Genomic DNA, 18806 nt, shown 5'->3' on the forward strand with positions numbered 1-18806 from the left:
TTCCAATTGCTTTTCAATAAACTATGATGCTCAACACCCCAGATTAATTAGGTACGCTTAAATTAATCCTCAGATTTTCCTAATTTCATTGAATTGGATGATTGCATACAACAACCCAAAGCATTCCCCACAAGTTCCCTACATGAATTGCATAATAGAGATACAAGCAAGAATCATTAAGTTCTATAAAAATCATAAGCATTGACGAAACACTTGTAACTATGAATTGCATGAAACTTATGCCAAGAATTCAATTAACGCGATTGTGATAAACAACCTTCACTACTTATGAATATAAATTTGTAACGATTAGGTGAAACTCATTTATATTCTAGCATCTAATTCATGCATGAAAACTAAGTATGCATCCTTAATAAACATACAAGAATTAGTTATGAATAAAATAGATAATTGAATTGCAATCACAACTTATCAAATCACAATTGGAAGAAATCAATTTAAATCTCAAGCATGTTCATGGCTTCAAACTTCCCCCTAACTAAATAGGGGTTTAGCCACTCATACTTACAAAGCAAAGATAAACAAATTTAAACATTGAAAACAAAAGAAAGAAAACACCTAAAAACGCTCCAACAATCCAATTTGAATGGCAAGCACGTCCAAGATCCTTCTTCTTCTCTTTGTAGCGGCACAAGGTGTGGTTTGATGGATGAGTGGTAAATTATGGTGGTGGATGGATATAGGTGGGTTATGGTGAAGGGTGGATGGGTGGATTGTGTTCTCTTTGGTTTTCTTCCCCCTTGTTATGGTGAAGGGTGGATGTATTTATAGGCTAGGGAGAGGACCACTCCATTTCCTTTGCATGTGAGCTTGTGTGGGTGTGTGTTGGCATGTTTCCTCTTTACATTTACACACACATGACCTCCATCATTTCAACCACAAATCAACCCATTTTATGCCCATGTGTGTGTGTTTCCTTTGCCCATGTGTGTGTGTTTTTCCTTTGCATTTGTACACACATGTTCTTCATTATTTCAGCCAACAATCCACCCATTTTCTGCCCATGTCAAACTATCCATGCCTTGCCTTTCTCCTTGTGTATGTGCTGTCCACGTTTCTGAACCTTTCAGTGTGACAATGCCCATAACGTCTTCTAGAAAAATGATATTAACAATCCGTAAATTGCTCCAGAAAGTAGACATCCGTAGCTTTCCACGAATATAAGGCTCATTTTCTAATTCATTCTGAGCTGTTTGTAACATGCTTTCAAAGTCAGCTAATCTGCACAGGCAGTTTTGACGAATTTGTTACTTAATAATTCACTTGTGCTACTTTTCTTTTCTTTGCTTGATAAATCACACAAAATACAAAAATATAGTAAATAGCTAAAAAATGTAAGGAACTAACTAAGAAAAGACGAGTGAATTCGAAGTAAAAATATATATAAATATGATCCGATCAATGATCAATTTTCCGAATAGCGGGTGGTCTGCTGGAAGTCCTTTTTGGAAGGCTGCTCTAGCTATCGAGTCGTTGCATCCGACTATTTTTTCCTTCTTTACTTTGAACCTCCTCACATAGTTGTGAAACGACTCATTTGGGTTCTTCTTGACGTCGAACAAATGGTCAGACTTCTTTTTGATCGAGCGATAAGATGAATATTCTTTGGTGAAAACCAAAGAAAGTTCGTAAAAATTCCGGATGGATTGTGGCGACATGGTGTAGAACCAATCTTGCACCTCGCCTTGTAGAGTGGTGGTGAATATCTTGCACATGAGATCATCGTTGTTTCGATAAAGGATCATTGCGGTTCGGTAGCGCTTTAAGTGTCTCTCCGGGTCTTCATCCCCTTTGAAAGATGTGAAATGTGGCATGCTGAACTCGCGTGGAGGCTCTGCTTGCTCGATCTTGTCCGTGAAGGGTGACCTGCTTATGTTGGTCATGTTCCGTCGTAGTGCCTCGTCGGTGACCTCGTTGTGTTGGAAATCATGCAATCGCTTGGTCAATAGTCTATCTACTTCTTCCTGAATTTGCCTTTGTTGGGGTAGCGGAGCTCTCGGCTGCCCCTAGCCATGACTTGCTGGTCTAGGCTGCTCTTCCATGTGTTTGGCTCGTCTATGTCGCGGATGCAGTACATGTGGTGCATTCCTATCAGGCGAGCGAGTTCTTTGCAGGCTGCTGGTTAAACTTGAGCGGGATTGAGTGACTGCTTTTCTCCGTCCGTCGTGCTGCCTACTCTGATGTGAGGTGGAGGATGCTCCTTGTGGGCTTAGTCGCGAATGGACACTTTGCCCGGAAGGTTACTCATGTTGACTATCAGAGTATGACCCCAACCGTGAATGTATGCTCATCCGTGGCCTTAGTCGAAAGTGCATGCTCCTCCGCGCACTAAGACGGGAATGTACACTGCCCAAACATTTGGCTCGTGGCTGGTCGAGTGGCTGCTTACCGGGACGCTGCTAGAAAGGTCTGTCTGCCCTTGTCCTACTTTGGGATACCTCGTCCGGGGCACGTTGGATCCCGATGCGTTGCAAAAGTTGATTCACCAAGGTTGTTTGTTGTGCAACGGAGCTCGTCAACTCTATGACTTGTCGAGACAAGTGTTGTTCGCCATTTGGATTGGAAGAGCTTGGAAGAAATGCGCTTCCTTGGGCAGTGGAAGGGTGGTAGACTCCGGGCGCGAGATTTGAGTTAGGAAATGTCAAATATGTGAAAAAATATGGTGAGAATGCCCCCGGCTTGATGGTAGGTCCGGATGGTTGAGATAGTCTTGGGCCAACTTGGGCTGCTTGGAAAGCCACGAGAGCAGGCTGGGCCGTGAGAGTGGGCTGCTCGACTGGAGCTAGCTAGGCCACAGGAGTGGGCTGCTCGACTGGAGCTGGCTGGACCACGGGAGTGGGCTGCTCGTCGGGAGCAGGCTGGGTCACGAGAGCAGGCTGCTTGGGAAGAGCGGGTTGGGCCACGGGAATGGGCTGCTCGACGGAAGCAGGCTGGACCACGGGAATGGGCTGCTCGTCGGGAGCAGGCTGGGTCACGAGAATAGGCTGCTTGGCAGGAGCAGGCTGGACCACGGGAGTGGGCTGCTCGTCGGGAGCAAGCTGGGTCACGAGAGCAGGCTGCTTGGCAAGAGCAGGCTGGGCCGCGATAACAGGTTGCTTGGCGGGAGCAGGCTGGGCCACGGGAATGGGCTGCTCGTCGGGAGCAGGCTGGGTCACGAGAGCAGGCTGCTTGGCAGGAGCAGGCTGGGCCGCGAGAGCATGTTGATTGGCGGAAGCAGGCTGGGCCACGAGAGCAGGTTGTTTGGCGGGAGCATGCTGCTTAGAATGTGATGTAAGCGAATGCGAGGCTTGGGCCCAGGCCCGTGCAAACTTGGATGACACAACTTGGGCCGTGGCCTTGGTGTCGTGAGCCTTGGATGGCACGGCTCGAGCCGTGGTGAAGGCACCATGGACCTCGCCACGGGTGGCTACCGAGGTAGCCATCGTGGTGGTTCCTATGGTGGAAACTCGTGGTGGTGGTGGTGCTGCTCCACTTATTGTCGCATTTAGCTTCACGGATCTCCGTAATCCCATTTCTTGAACATTAGAATTTTCACTTGTGGAATTTTCTAAATTTCTAGCCATTATATTTTGCTTATACGTTTTATCAAAGAACCTTTGCAAGTAAAAAATTCTAATAATAAGAACGTATGAAAAATATTCAAATGGACTAGAAAATAAAGAAAAAACCTTTTTGTGCGAGAGTCTTCTACGAGTATGGATTTCAACTCTCAATGAAAGCACCAATTTGTGGATGCAAATTTCTTCCTCCTTGATCTTGGACAATTTTGCACCTACAAAACAATTAACACCTTAGGTTAAGGCCAAGAGCCTCACGCGCCCACGATGAATGGGGGGGGCTTTGGCTGAAGAACCTCCAATGCCAAAGTTAGAATTTAGAGAGAAAGAGTGTTTAAAGAATTTTGGGATTTTTGCCAAAGTGTTGGAATTGGCTTTTTTGGGTTTAATTTAGGTTTAATTAGGAGTTACAAAATTGATTATTTGTATAAATGGGGTAATAAAATGGAGAAAAGTGAAAAAGGTTAGGAAAAGGGAGGTGGCCGGCCTCCTAGTAGTTTTAGGTGTGAATGGGTGTTTTATTTGATAATTAAGGGATTGATTAGGTAATTAATCCCTTAATTAATCAATTTTTAGGGAATATGAAAGGAAAATATCATTTAGCTAATTGATTAGCTAAATAATGGAATACAAAATATATAGAATAAATTAGGTTTTAGGAATTACCTTATAGAAAGGATTTGATGAAATAGGCTTTAAATTGTTACCTATTTTGGGCACTTTTGACTTGGTTTAGGGATGATTGCCCGCTGCTCGCGCGTAGGAATCCTAGTATGCCTCAAGGGTATTTTTGTCCTCTTTTACCCAAGAATCCACGTGTCGCCTTGTAATTATTTTTGGCTCCACAGTAAGGAAAGGTGTGAAAGATGGCTTTTTACTTGCCCTTCACCTTAATTTTTGGGTGTCTGTTAAACAAACCGATCCAATTGTTTTGTCCAGAAAGCATTACAAGTGCTTATTTGAATTCGGAAACACTTCTAACTTTTTTGCCAAACATGGAAGCGTTTTTTTGTGATTCGAAAGTATTTTAAACATTTTAAATGCATTTCAAAACAGGTCGCCAAAACCTGATTTAAGCATGTTAATTTTAAGATTCTTATTTCGTCAATACGGCGAATATGAATATTGATTATATTGATTTTTCCTCATGAGATTATTATACATACCCCTTAAGATCACGATGTCTATTCCAGACCTTTTATTTATTTATTTAGATAAAAAAAAAAAGGTATTGAGAATCGTTGTGCTTTTAGTTGCTCGTGCATTTATTTAGCAATAATGCTTATAATTCCAACTATATTAAGACGAAAACAATAGCTACGTATTGCTCTTATCAGCAGTAAACAGTACGGCGTCTCTGAACTTATGCAGACGGAAGTTTGTGACAGATTTGTCACGGTGGCCCAACTTGGACATTCCACCGTCACCCACATGAACATGTCTAAGTTCACCAGAGAGAGAGCCTTGACGTATATGATAAAATCTTATTAACTAATACATTTTGTTCATTCATCCTGGCCGGTCTTGGTTTTTTCTAAATACTATGTTTCAAATAAGCATCTAATTACTTGGCGTTTTCTATTTGCAAGCAGTCTTTTTGTTTGGCTTCATGCTCATTGTCTTGGTTCTAGTCTTCTAGCCCTTGTGAGTGCGCTTCACTTTTCCTTGACAATGCGTTATGGAATTGGAAACCCTCCTCTATCAGTCGGATGGCATTTAGGTAATGACCTGGAACTTGTCTAGCATGAAAGGAGGTAATGGGCACGACTGGATGAAAAATATATATATAACTGCCTTCGGATTCTACATATACGGAAATTAATGTTCACTTATTGCATGAAATTATGAACTGTCCAGAGGATTCTTTTTAATTCGGTTTCAGGTTTAGGAGTTACGTACTCCAATTTGGTTGTTTTATTTCGTATTCAGTGTCTAATCACATAACTTGTCGGAAATTGACAATTTGATCATATAACATGTAAGTTAAATGAAAGTAAAATGTAAATAGGAATTGATCTCACACAGGGTTACTGGCAGAGGCCGCTTTTGGGGAGCACAGATTACAGAGTCCCAAATTCAACCGCACAGATTACAGAGTCCCAAATTTGAAAGGGATCTGAGAGTCTTCTCACCGATTGCCAATCTTTCAAGCTCCGCTTCAACTACACATTTCGGCCTAATATTTTTTGAAGATAGAAAGAGAAAGAGAAGTAACAGATGAAGAGATGGAATTGTCAAAAGACTTTAGCACTATAAAGAGTATTTTTGTAACTTACACTCTAGAGAAAAAAAAGACTAATGATATCATCTTTTATCATGCATTAACTTTTGTCCCTTTTTGAAATGTTTAAAAAGTGTTATCTCAATATAAAATTAAGTATTAAAAGTATACTCTAAGTGTACTTTTTCCTATTTAAATGTAGATATTAAAAAAAAAACTTTTATTAGCACTTTAAAATCTCATTGTGCACTTCTTATATAAGTGTAAATTTTTTCTCTAAAAATAAAAATTTTGAGTGCACAATGAGATATTTGGAAAAAAAATTCTTGTTTAGTTGTTTAAGATTAAACTACTTTTGATTATTTAGTGAAAGTTATGTTTGTAACTCTTTTTACTATTATTTAATGACATTTTCAAACTTAAATTAGTAAGTCCCAAAGTTTATTTCGATTTAAGTTATTGCTTTCTAACGTCAATAAATTGTCCTAATTTTTTTGAAAAACAATTTTAAAGATGGATCATTTTATAAAGGGTTATTTTATTAACATCCCATAATTTGTTCAAAACACCCCACAATTAATTTTTTTCCCAATAATTCTAGCTTTACCCTTGCTTTTATTAAATCAATCCCACCCTACAAAACTAAAAATGGCACATCCATTCACCCCACCACCACCCCTTGTGGTTGACTATTGTGTCCTCTCCAATCAACCAAACGTTTGGAGAGGCAAGTTACAGCCTGAACATTGTTTTCCAATGATCCTTATTTTCCTACATGTATTGGTTCCTTTCAACATATGAATTGAAGTTGTGTGCTGCTTCTCTTTCTTTCTCCCTTGACAAATTGAATGTGAATTTGTTTGGAAATATGTTAGTCATCACAAGGATTGCTCATGACATATCGCTTTCAAACAATTGATTTCTAGTTTCTCATTTTCTATCTTCTTGCTATAATGGGATTAGTAGGACATGTTTCTGAAATTGGGTAAGGAGTTTATTCCTAATTGCTTTTGATAAATATCTCCCTAATACTATACAAATCTTTTGTAAATTGGGTCTAATTCTCGATCTGAGAACTATACCAAGTTCAATTCGGAATGCCCAAGCAAAGAAATGAATATAATAATAATAATAATAATAATAATAATAATAAGTACAAGGATGAATGTTTTGATGTTGAGAACATGCGATTAGTGTAAATAAAACCGAGGATATGAACACTCAACCACTGGCGACAGTGGGTGTTGAGCTCGGTGGCTATTGGAATATGAGATTTTTGTTTTCTTGGAGGTGGGGGTGGATTCAACAGAAGTAATGGTAAAATTGGAATTATAGAGATAATTTTTTATTATAGGATGTATTTAACAAATTGTGAGGTGTTAATAAAACAGCAATTTTATAAATTTCGCACAAAATTTCAAAAATCTCAAAGACTGCCCTAGTTAATGAAACGTGCCACAAGGTGGCAGATTTTCTGAAAAGGAAAGGTTTGAAGGTAACTCGGTGTATCTTTGAAATAAACAGAGGGGCAAGATACATTTATTTTGCATATATTGCTTGTTTGACTGTCCATCTTTAGGCATTGGTTCAATGTCTAATGCATGTATAAGCTGTAAGCTACTTAATTGAACCAACATTACAGTACCATATGAAAGGGTTGTATACCGGTACTTTTTTGAAATAAAATACCGATACCCTTAATTTGAACAATGATTTTGTTGTCATCGCATCCACCAGTCCACGCATGTTAACTTTATCTTTTCAGTGTAATAGGACGTTCACAATATAAACATGAATCCAGCAAGATACCTCCTAGAATTGATGCGAGATTCAGTCTTAACGCCCGTGTGATAAATTTTGAAATTTAATACGTGGAAAATATATACATACCTACATACAGCGTAACGTGAAGCACGTGTAACCGTTGAATTTTACACACTGGACAATATACTCTGATACAATAAAGAAAGTTAAAATTCTATCATAAAATTAATTAATATAAAAAATAACCTAACTTACTAAATTCATGCAAAATCTCTTTTTCTATCAACGTTGATTCGTTCTCAACAAAACACACGTTTCTTCTTTTTCAACCAAAGAGATAAATCCAAAAGATAGTCAATTGAGGTTTATCACTTCATGCGGTTGATGGTGGGAATCTTTTCGTGTAGAGTAATGCTAGGAGATTAAATTTCTAAACTAAATTATATGTCACTAATAATAAATGAGCACGTTTATCAACTGTTTAAGTAATAATCCAATTAACTTTCATATTATTTAATTTATAAAATTTAATCTATAAATTTAATTTTTTTAACATTACTCTGTCATGTAAAAGCTTGGTGGTGCCTGAAATTAACAGCACTGCGCATGCGCTAATTATCTGGTGACAGTCTGTTTAGGGTTACCTGGGCCAGCCCGACCCTACATTTCGTACAAATTCTCATTTGTTTAATGAAAAATTTGACAGGTCCGTCTGAACGGCTAATATCAAAACAGAGGGATTAATCTAATCTAATCATATATACAAGGAACTAGTTGAGGCAACAAGTTGATAATGACTTTGAAATCGTACACTAAAAAGCCATGATTAATGTGAAATTTTGATTAACCCATTGATAATTGATCAGAATCTTCTTTTTAAACATTAGTTTATTAATTTATAGATAGCGACACTCATATAATTTTATTTTTATTTAAAACAATGACATCACTCTATTACATTATTGTTATAATAAAAAATAAACTTTAACGAAAAACTCTCGGTACTGTTCACTTTAAAAAAAATCACATTTTTACACTAAAAAGTCAATTATGGTACTATTCACTTACCCTTTATTTTGTCTTTATCGTTAAAACTCAAAGTTTTCAAACCCTTTTTATTAGTTAAAAAAGACATTATTATAAATATATTAAAGAAAAAATAAATAACAATACAATAAGCAATAAGTTATTAGAAACAAAATTTAATTACAACAGCTTTTAAGAAAAATGAAAATTTAAGACTTCTTTAGTATTCTACTTGAATTCAATTTTTTAGACTCAAAAACACTTTTTAAGTTTTACAACTTAAATACTTGTTTAGTATGATTGTTTTCAAAAACTGAACTCAAAATTAACTTGAAAATTAGCATACTTCTAAAAAAACACAAAAACTGAGTTTTTAAAGTTTTTAAACTCCAAACCTAACCCTCTCATCTCCTCACTCTGGATTTTTCTCTCTATCATATCTTACTCTTAGTATTTCATCTCCTCCGAATTTCTCTCTCCTATATCTCATCTTTCTCTCTCCTCCGTCCTCATTCGAATATCCTTATCGTCTCTTCTCTCTTTCCTTTTTGGTCTCTCCTCCCCTCCTCCTTAGAATCTCTCTCCTGTTTCTCTCCTTTGTCTGCTGCTTAACTATCATCTCTCTCTCCCCCCTCTTTATCTAATCTACCTCTACTCCGACATTCTCTTTAAATATCTTTGTTTGTCCAGTTGAACTATTTAGTAATTCCCGAATCAACATTGTTGTAAGATATTTTTTTCTTTTCTTTTAATTATTAAAATTTGAAAACAATTTTAAATCACATACCAAACAAGTTTTTTAATCTTAAAGAAAATTATTTTTAAAATATGTTCTTAAGAAATGTTTTGAGAAATTATAAATTTTTTATAATACAATACCAAACAGGCTCTTAGATACCTCAAAAGAAAGATTATGAGCAACTAGATAAAGATTTGGATCACAAATTGAAGCTCAGTGGTTGTCACTTTGAAACTATTGCCTTATAATGCTGAATTCACTTACAAACAAGCCAAATTTTTAACTTGTCACCATGGCATTTGACATGATAGCCTGACGATAAGATCCGTACGAAGTCCCCGCTCATTATAGAAAAGGGATCATTCTCGGATCATTTCCTCCTAATCTACCAAACCAGTAGATCCGTATATTTGAAATTTGATCAAACGGCAGAAGATATTATAACTTTTAAAGTGGGCTCTTATTTGTAACCGTTTGATCAAATTTCAACGGTGTAGATTCCTTGATCTGATAGATTAGGAAAAAGGGATCCTCTCATGATCCCTTCCCTCATTGTATACATCTTTTGCCTTTTGAGTTTTAACTTTATTATCTCCTCTTGTACTCATGTACTTTCACATTTTCTTTTTGACTTATTTTTATGTGTGATTCATAGAACTTGATTTTAATTTCATTTTACTTTCTGAAATTTAAAAGTTGCGACTTTTGAGTTTCATGAGACAAATTGAGATTAAAATCAAGTTTTAGGGAGCAAAGTTGCTACTTTTGAGTTTCAGGGAGCAAAGTGGCAACTTTTGTGTTTTAGGGGGCAAAGTGAGATCAAAATCAAGTTAATCAAGTTTCAAGAAGCAAAGTGGTGACTTTTGTATTTCAGGGGACAACGTGAAATCAAAATTGAGTTTTAGGAAATATCGCTAAAAATATGCCTTTTTATTTTCCCACCTGATATACATAAGTGTTCGTACAATAAAGTTCAATTCTCCAACAAATAAATTTGTAATTATGTTGAGAAGCAACATGACACCATCTTCGTTTGCCATCAACGAGAGAGCAAAGGAGTACATGCAATAAAACACTCCGACAATCAAGTTAGTAGGTGTTCGATATAATTGCATGAGAATTTAAGAATAATTTCATATGCACACCTTCAAACAAGTCTACTTAAGTTCTTCCATTATACTTTCCCATGAAAGAAGTTACAATCAGTTGTCAATACGAGTAATTTAAACCTAATCGATCATCATGAAGATACTATAACAATAAAGCAGTTACCAAATTTATTTACCACACATACATTGCTCATTGAATCTCAAACTCTAATAATTCACGAGTTTTCTACACTCTGAAGCATTATAAAATTTTCGAAAACGATAAACAACATCGTGCTATGCAAGATGAAATGATCTGATCGGAATCACAAAATGAAGACATAATTAAATATTTAGAAGTAATCGTAGTCGCAAAAAAGATTTGAAAACAACAACCTGGTGCCGTTGAAATGGTGGTGTCGCCGTCACCAATTGGCCTCTGATGGCAACATCAAGCAAGTTGGCTGATTTTGGCGTACAGCTTACTGCTTACCCTTCATTCTGCACCGTTGGTTCCTCACCAACAAAGCCTTCAACTTGATATTATTTTTCTTAAATTTTTTGTCCTTGTGAGGACCTAAATCAAATAAATAAATAAAAATAGGAAAACAACAAGTCTTGGAAATAGGAAAAGGGAATACTATGAATAAATTAAGACACCTATGTTTTGTAGTCATATTTTTTTTTTAAAGAAACGAAGATATTATATATTTATTGAGTTATTAACCTACGGAAGTGGACGCACAAGGACCCACTATACTACCATAGTGCCTCACTTGGAAATTCAATTGATAATTGGCCACCTCTCTTGATCAAAATGTTGCACGTCCTTTTTGTGCCTAAAATGACTAAAAACACCCTCTTTTTTTTTTTTGAGTGAAAGAAATTCATTAAAAATGATCAAAGACGTACATACGACAAACATGTTAAATGTGTCTCATAGAACAACTCAAGAAACTATACATGTCAGAATAACATCACAACCCTACAATTACAAACACATCAAAAATACAATCTGATAATTCAATCATGAACGACCCTTAGTCCTAAACTCTAAACCCTACTCACGAGAACTAAAACATTGCAAACCTGAGAATTAATGTAGAGACTCCACAAGGAAAATATTGCACGAATCTCTAATAATTTTGCAATCCTTAGCGAAGAAGCTCTACTATGAGTGTCAAGTTTTATTCTCAGTCCTTTGCTGAGATTACAAATTACAAACACCACCACCTCATATTCGAACAACAATTGCTGCTCTAGAATTTGAGACTGAACAAACTATGACCACAACCATAAAAACTCTCCATAATTACGAACTGAAAGCTCTTCTCGACATATCGAGAGAGTGACTACTACTAGAAACAAAGAGGAGAAAAAAATGAAGAAAACATGAAGGATTGCCGCCACCCCAACACCAAAGGTAGGGGTTGGCAACTAGGGTTTTTTTTTCGTTTCTTTCTCTTGTTGTTTACCAAAAACACCCCAAAGTACGTAGTAGGTTCAATGGATGTTAACTCAAATACATCTATGGTTCATGTACGTCCGTCTTGGGATCTTTGACTTCAGAATTATGTAGTTCCAATTTTGGCTAGCGAAATCATGAAATACACTTGATATTTTATAGAAGGACAATTCGTTCAATAAGCACACATAATTGGACGTTTTTACATGCGATAAACACATGGAGGGTCTTGACCCACATTCGATCTCAATATAAGCTAGGTTTTAGTTAAAGTGGATCATTCACAGGCACGTGAACGATCCTGGATCGTTGACAAGAGTGGATGTAAGTGTATGTACTAATCATTTAAGCACATGTTAACCACTCTAAATCCTCAATCACGCAGCGTAACTTTACAATCACGTTATCATTACTTAATATAAGTTACTTTGCTTTTTTAGATTAATTAGGTGACCAGCTTTAGTACCCAAATCTGCTAGAACACTTGCCTTCTTATTTACAATATGTTTTCATGCAAGGCAGAATTTGTCTTTTGAAGAAGTTGCTTGAACAAACAGTTGCATGAAGTGGTCGTCTACGGTAAGTGGAGTGTGAGCAATCATTTTCTTACAATTTTGTATGGAAAAGATGATGTACTAGTTATTTGAGTTTGAGCTTGATTAGGCAAACATATGATTTTTAGAAAATAGTAGAGAGAGAGTAATGTTATAATTTAGGGAACTTTAACGAAAAGCTCTCGGTACTGTTCATTTTAATGAAAAACTACATTTTTACACTAAAAAGTCAATCATGATATTATTCACTTTACCCTTTATTTTGATTTTATCGTTAAAACTCAAAGTTTTCAAACATTTTTCCTTAATTTTCCTTATAATTTAATTGTTGAAATAATAGAGGGTATTTGTGACATTTAAACTGATCATTAAAGTGGTGTTTCATTGTCAAATGATTTGTTAGCCAGTTAAGCTCCATCATGCAATGTAATCACAGAAAAAAGCCAAGGTTGATTTCGTAAGATTAGTGAAAAGCGTTGTACTTCTGTTTTGTTGTACGTACTAATACACGGCTTTCATATCATTGTGAGACAAAATACTAGTTTTAATATGAATTTCAGACTCGTATTCTACACAACACATTCTAGATTTGATTCTTGTTGCTCGTGAATCATACGATAATTGCAAGGCTAAAATACCTCTGTCAATCTTTTCGGCTCTCGAAATAGTGGACTAACATGACAAAGTCACCATCTAGTCATTTTCTATAAAAAAAAAATTAAAAAAAAACCCTTGTATAGTCGGTCGAGCCAAACACATAGTTTTTTTTTCCTAAACAAATGATAATATCTACACTAAAGGGGTGAGAGAGCGGACTAAGCCTTACAATGTGCTTGTCATAATAATGTGGTTCAACTTCGTTTTTGGTGAAAGTCGAACCTAAAATCTCTCACTTACAAACGAAGATTACCTTTAGACCATAATACTAAGTGACGCCAAACTAATATGATTAATGCACGAATAACGTACTCTGACACCACATGCTGCTATTGCAAGTGATATTTTTTGTTTGGAACAAAGGTTCTAAAGTATTTGCATGTAAACTTGCCCGGTACATTCACTTCCCGTATTTGGAATCCAAGTGTTACCGAGAATAGAAGAATGAATTATAAAAAGTATACGAGTAAATACTCCTAATTATTTCACTTACAAACTCATTGTGTTTAGACGTTAGAATCTTACTTTTATAATATTACCTAAATAATATGAATACTAATTCCATCCGAATCTAACCACTTTCATGGAAGAATACCAATCAGCTAAATATTAGGAAATAATGGAACCAACCGAGAATTATAATCAACAATTAATTGATATATCTTATCATTAGAGAGATTTTTCAATGTGATTGGAATACAGGAGGTAGATCACGTGTTACTATACAAATGATAAGATATGTGTGTTAAAAAGTTAATAACTTAAAAAATAAAATTTTTTACCACTTGTATAAAAACACGTAATGTCCTCTTCGTGTTTCTGTCACAATAAAAAATTTCTCTTTATCATTAGCCTTCTCGTTTCCTTAATCAAATGGCAAGATAACACGTGTCACCCAAGTAACATGAGGAGACGGTCGGATTTCCCGGGTTCAGAAAAAAGCAAAGGTGGTGGTCGGTTGTAACACGTGGCGCACGGAGAGCAGATGGATCGGATCGGGAACAGTCCGCGTAAGTACCCGCGGGGACCGAAGTTGTTGAGCAGCTTCACACAAAACCCCCTCCAAATTGCCAGCTGGCTCGGACAAGTCGGACCCCACGGAAAGTATACAAAATATCCCAGTAACTAACCGGCCACCGGACCTCCCCGTCTCCCGTACCGTATAAACATACGGTCTGACTACCTATGCACGCTCTGAGATTTTTCCAAGAAGCTCGTGCTTTGTATATATAGGAGACAAAGAGTGACGCGCTCTCTCTCAAGCTACGCCTTGTGAGCGTCGCTGCGAGTGCCTCGCCGGAAAATTCATCGGTTTCTCCCGACCTTGATCCGAAAACTCACCGGAGTCCGCCGGAAAATTGAACAAGTGAGTTCACGGAAATGCTTTTTTTACTACCTAGCGATCTGAATATTTAGGTTTTCGTGTGAGCCCCATTGAGTGGCTTTGGTATGCGTTTTACCGATCCGATTTTCCTGGAAAGTACAATGAGTGGCATGAGAACTTTCGATTTTCCGGGAAAATTGGGAAACCTTCTCACGTGCTTGGCTGATTTGATTTTTGTTTGGTTTTTACAGGTTAAAGAGTGAGTCGGAAGCAAGAAAGGCGGAGACATTTTGCAGAACCGATTAAAAAATTCCAAGCTTTATAAATACAAAGCTTTTCGCAAATTTATCAAATTTTTATCAATTTTTATTCACATTTTTCTCTGTTCTGAGAAAGCAGAGAGAAATGGTAGTGAAAGTTGCTTCGACCTGCTTGCAATGGTCGCAGTCGATCGTTCCTCACTCGACGCCGTCATCTCAAGCGCTAGCCTCCTCAATCGCTTCTCCTTCCTCAAAACGACGCAACAGAGGCGGCGACGGTGGAGGTCAGTTATGTCTCTACGTCCACAGCTTGAACCGGTCGGCGTTGTTCGGTGCGCCGTTGACGAAGCTGAGCCGGTCCCGGTCCTGCGGCTACCAGAAGCCGAGATTCCGGTCCATTAGACGAGCTTGCAGTGCCAGTCTGGACGCCTTCTCAGACGAAGAGTTCTCGAAGAAGATTCAAGAGCTCGCTCTCAGATTCCAGCTCTCCGACAATTTTGACGGCGAAGATGACTTTAACGTTGACGGAAACGCCTCGGATTCGGAACCGGAGGCGGCGAATTCTGATGACATTCATGGCGTCAGTGAGTCTGCAATGAGAATGAGATTTGAACAGAACCAGAGCCGGTTCCAGTTGCCGCTCGATCTAGAGCCACCGTGGCCGACCGATTGGCAGCGGAGGGACGAGATTGTCGCGGAGGTTAGCATCGAGCGGAAGGCAAACAGCGTCGACCTTCCGCTTTCGCTCCGAATCATCAAGCGGAAGATGCAGTGGCAGGAGGGTTTCCGAGAAGCTGGGGAATCTGCGTGCTGCTCTGTAAAAAGGGCCTTCTCTTCCATGGTGTTCATAATCCGAGAGCTCCATAGCTACACCTTGCAGATGAGAGAGATTCTCTTCTACGAAGATTTGCAGGGGATTTTAAGCAGAGTGCAGAAGGAGATGCAAGCTTCGTTCGTCTGGCTATTTCAACAGGTCTTCTCTCAGACGCCGACCCTAATGGTGTATGTAATGATCCTCTTGGCGAATTTTACTGTCTACTCATTAGGCCACAACGCCGCCATTGCGGCTGCTCCGCCGCTCGGGTTGTACGCCAGTGCAGCCGAGACTCTTTCAGTGGAAGAAGTTCAGACTCAGAACGATAAATTGGATAACCCCCAATTTGATTCTTCCACAAGTAAGTCGTTTTCAGTGACCGGCAACAGCAAGATGACATCCGTAGGCGGAAACAATGGCGGTGGAGGGAAGGTCCGACCGGTAGGTAGCGGCACAGAAGGTGACGGCCGGTTTGACCGGTCAGACCAGTACCGGACAATAGTCCCCGACGGGGCTTCCCAATTGTCCTCATTCGGGACAACCAGAGAAGCAGAGTCGGTTTCGGGGCAAGAGAGCAGGGAGGAGGAGCTGGCTCTGTGGAATTCAGTAGTGGAAGAAGCTCATCAAATGCGGGGCGTACAAGAATCTCTGGATCACGAAACGATGCAGAGATTTGTTTCGCCGGTGACGGCGAATATCGAGGCGGGTGATTACGCCGAGCACTTCAGAACTGAGCTTCTTTACCAAACGGGACTGTCCATGGAGCCTAGCAACGCTCTGCTTCTTGCTAATTACGCGCAGTTCCTCTACCTAGTTGCTCATGATTATGACAGGTACTGTTCCATTTCATCAAGTTTCTCATAATTTTTTAATTTTAGTGCTTAATTCTAATTTTCATGTTTTAATAGCCACTTAATACTACGGTATAGTGGGATTCTGCTTCACTTGTAAGTCAGAGGTCTTAAGTTTGATTCTCGTTAAAAACGAATTTGAAACACATTATTACTAGCCCATTGTGAGGTTAAGCACATCCCAATATAGTTTGCTAAAAAAAAAAAATTCATATTTTAATTAATTTTAATGTTCATGTCCTTAAATTTGTTGGGTCAGTAATATTATATCACGGTATGAATTAAATTTTGGTGCTGATGACGGCTAAAAGAAGAGTGTTAAAATTGCTAACGAAACAAAAAAAATGGTTAGGTTTATTATGGTGACATTTCAACTTTATTACCGACGATTCTAAGTTCAAATCTAGTGGACGGTACTTTATTCAACGAGAAAAGTCTTGGTCTTGTTTTTTTTTTTAATTTGTCGTAGTGTTTAAATGTGGTGATGGCATGATAGTGAAGTGTGTGGTGCTCTTTCCGTTCTTGGCAAAAATCATCGTGAGTTTGGTCAGCTCACGTGCTTCGCATGAAAAATCTTTGCTTTGATTTCTTAGGGAAGTTTCTAATTTGTTTGTTTAATGAACAGAGCTGAAGAGTACTTTAAAAAAGCGGTAGGGGTGCAACCGCCGGACGCGGAGGCGTACAACAAATACGCGACGTTTCTGTGGAGGGCTCGGAACGACTTGTGGGCGGCAGAGGAGACGTTCTTGGAAGCCATCTCGGCTGACCCAACCAACTCCTTCTACGCCGCCAACTATGCTCATTTTTTGTGGAATACCGGTGGTGAGGAAACTTGCTTCCCTCTCAACTCCGCTGAGACTGATGACATCGAAGATGCTTAGTAAATATAAAAAATTAAAAAAAAAAAAAACAATGAAAGAAAAAAGGGGTACAGAAGAGATAGATTTTCATGTAGTGGGGAAGTTCACTAAGACAATATTCTAAGTCAAATGCATGGCAGTGCGTATTAGCTTGGGATTTGTTACATTAGCATTCCGAATGTAAGTTTCTATCTCCAACGCCAACGGCGGAGCCGGCACCTTCGTTAATTTTCCCAATTTTACTCGGAATATGGTATTAGAAAACAAAAAAAGAAAAACGAAAACAGAGAAGCGAGAGGTACTGTATTGTTATATTTATTTGTTGATTCCTCAAGTTTTGGTGGGGCGGTGGGAAAATGGGGTGGTGGCGTTTGTGGCGGAGGAGAAGCATGTGACGGGGGACGCAGTCACATGCGCGGCAAAACGGCAGCAAGTTAGCAACAATTGCAGTGTGTTTAGGCTGATGCGTGGGTGTGGTTTGCTTGTGCACAGATTATCATGTCTATTTTGTTAATTATATATTTTTTGGTTGACACAATCACATGGCAAAAGTGTAATTAGCGTCCTTGTTAATATATGCCATGTTAAAGTTTTGAGTAATGTTAAGGAGACTAAATTTTTTAAACTAAATTGCAAATTAAATGATGTGTCACCAATAAGAAACAAGCACGTTAATTGATATTTAATTAATAATCCAATCATCTACAACCATAAAAAGTCACTTCTGATACTGTTTGCAAATTTGATTTAAAAAACTTGAAGTTTTAACGGAACACTCCCGATACTGTTTACTTTTAACGAAAAATACATTTTAACTCTAAAAAGTCACTTCTGGTACTATTCACTTGCAACACATTTTTGTCATTTTGATTAAAACTCAAAATTTTCAAGCACTTTTCATTAGTTTTTCTTTTAAAAATTTGATCTTCCTATTATTGCTCTAAAGTTTTACTACAATTTCTTTCAAATTGTTAATACAACTTGTCAACGAAGGCACGTGTTTCTCGTGCATTTTATTTACTAGTATTAGCCATTGGCCTCCTCCTTCGTCTTATGATTATGAATGATTGATTCTGAAAAACCCTCTGGAAATTTGTGCTGTTCACTTAGTGATTGGTGGGGTACGATTACACTGTGAACTTTGCTGATTTGTTTCGATCGGCGGTTGGTTGATAAGAAACATGCGTACCCTTTGTCTAAGAAACAATGATGACACGATACCACAATAAAATGGTTGATGATGCATGGGGGACTGAAAAAAGGGCAGTCCCAATCTTAAGTGAAAGTGTAAAAACACTCCTAATGCCAAAAATATACGATGTACAACTGCTTCTTACATTATACAACTCACACGAGTAGTGGCGGATGCACAATGAGATTAAGGTGGTCTCATATCACCTGAAGTCCGAGAGATATATATGTAAAGGTCTTTGGAGGACCATCCGAATGTTTGATATAATTCTTTTTTTTGTGCCTACCAAATGTTTAATGAAATGTCAGTTAGGCATATCTCGACATGTTTCGTCAACAGAACTCGACAAATTGTCTAAATATCACCGATCAGATTGCTTCAGTATACGTCGATATCTGTTGACATATGTGCAA

At 38.0% G+C, this 18806-nt stretch overlaps 1 protein-coding gene across 1 annotated transcript; it reads left to right on the top strand.

Moving 5' to 3' along the window:
• The first annotated feature begins 14150 nt into the window (after positions 1–14150).
• Positions 14151–17801, top strand: LOC103418912 (uncharacterized). The gene is made up of 3 exons (XM_070818880.1): positions 14151–14458; positions 14668–16323; positions 16967–17801. Exons 2-3 carry the CDS (start codon positions 14822–14824, stop codon positions 17220–17222), a joined length of 1758 nt encoding a protein of 585 aa, XP_070674981.1. The 5' UTR covers positions 14151–14458; positions 14668–14821; the 3' UTR covers positions 17223–17801.
• The last annotated feature ends 1005 nt before the right edge of the window (positions 17802–18806 follow it).

Source organism: Malus domestica, chromosome 03, assembly GCF_042453785.1.
Source record: "Malus domestica chromosome 03, GDT2T_hap1".
In the NCBI taxonomy this organism is placed as follows: domain Eukaryota; kingdom Viridiplantae; phylum Streptophyta; class Magnoliopsida; order Rosales; family Rosaceae; genus Malus; species Malus domestica.

What these genes read in the sequence shown, in the direction of transcription:
- LOC103418912 (XM_070818880.1), top strand. Translation starts at nt 14,822, where the DNA reads ATGGTAGTGAAAGTTGCTTCGACCTGCTTGCAATGGTCGCAGTCGATC. An exon ending in GTTGCTCATGATTATGACAG is followed by an intron (nt 16,324 to 16,966) that starts GTACTGTTCCAT and finishes TTTAATGAACAG; the next exon opens with AGCTGAAGAGTACTTTAAAA.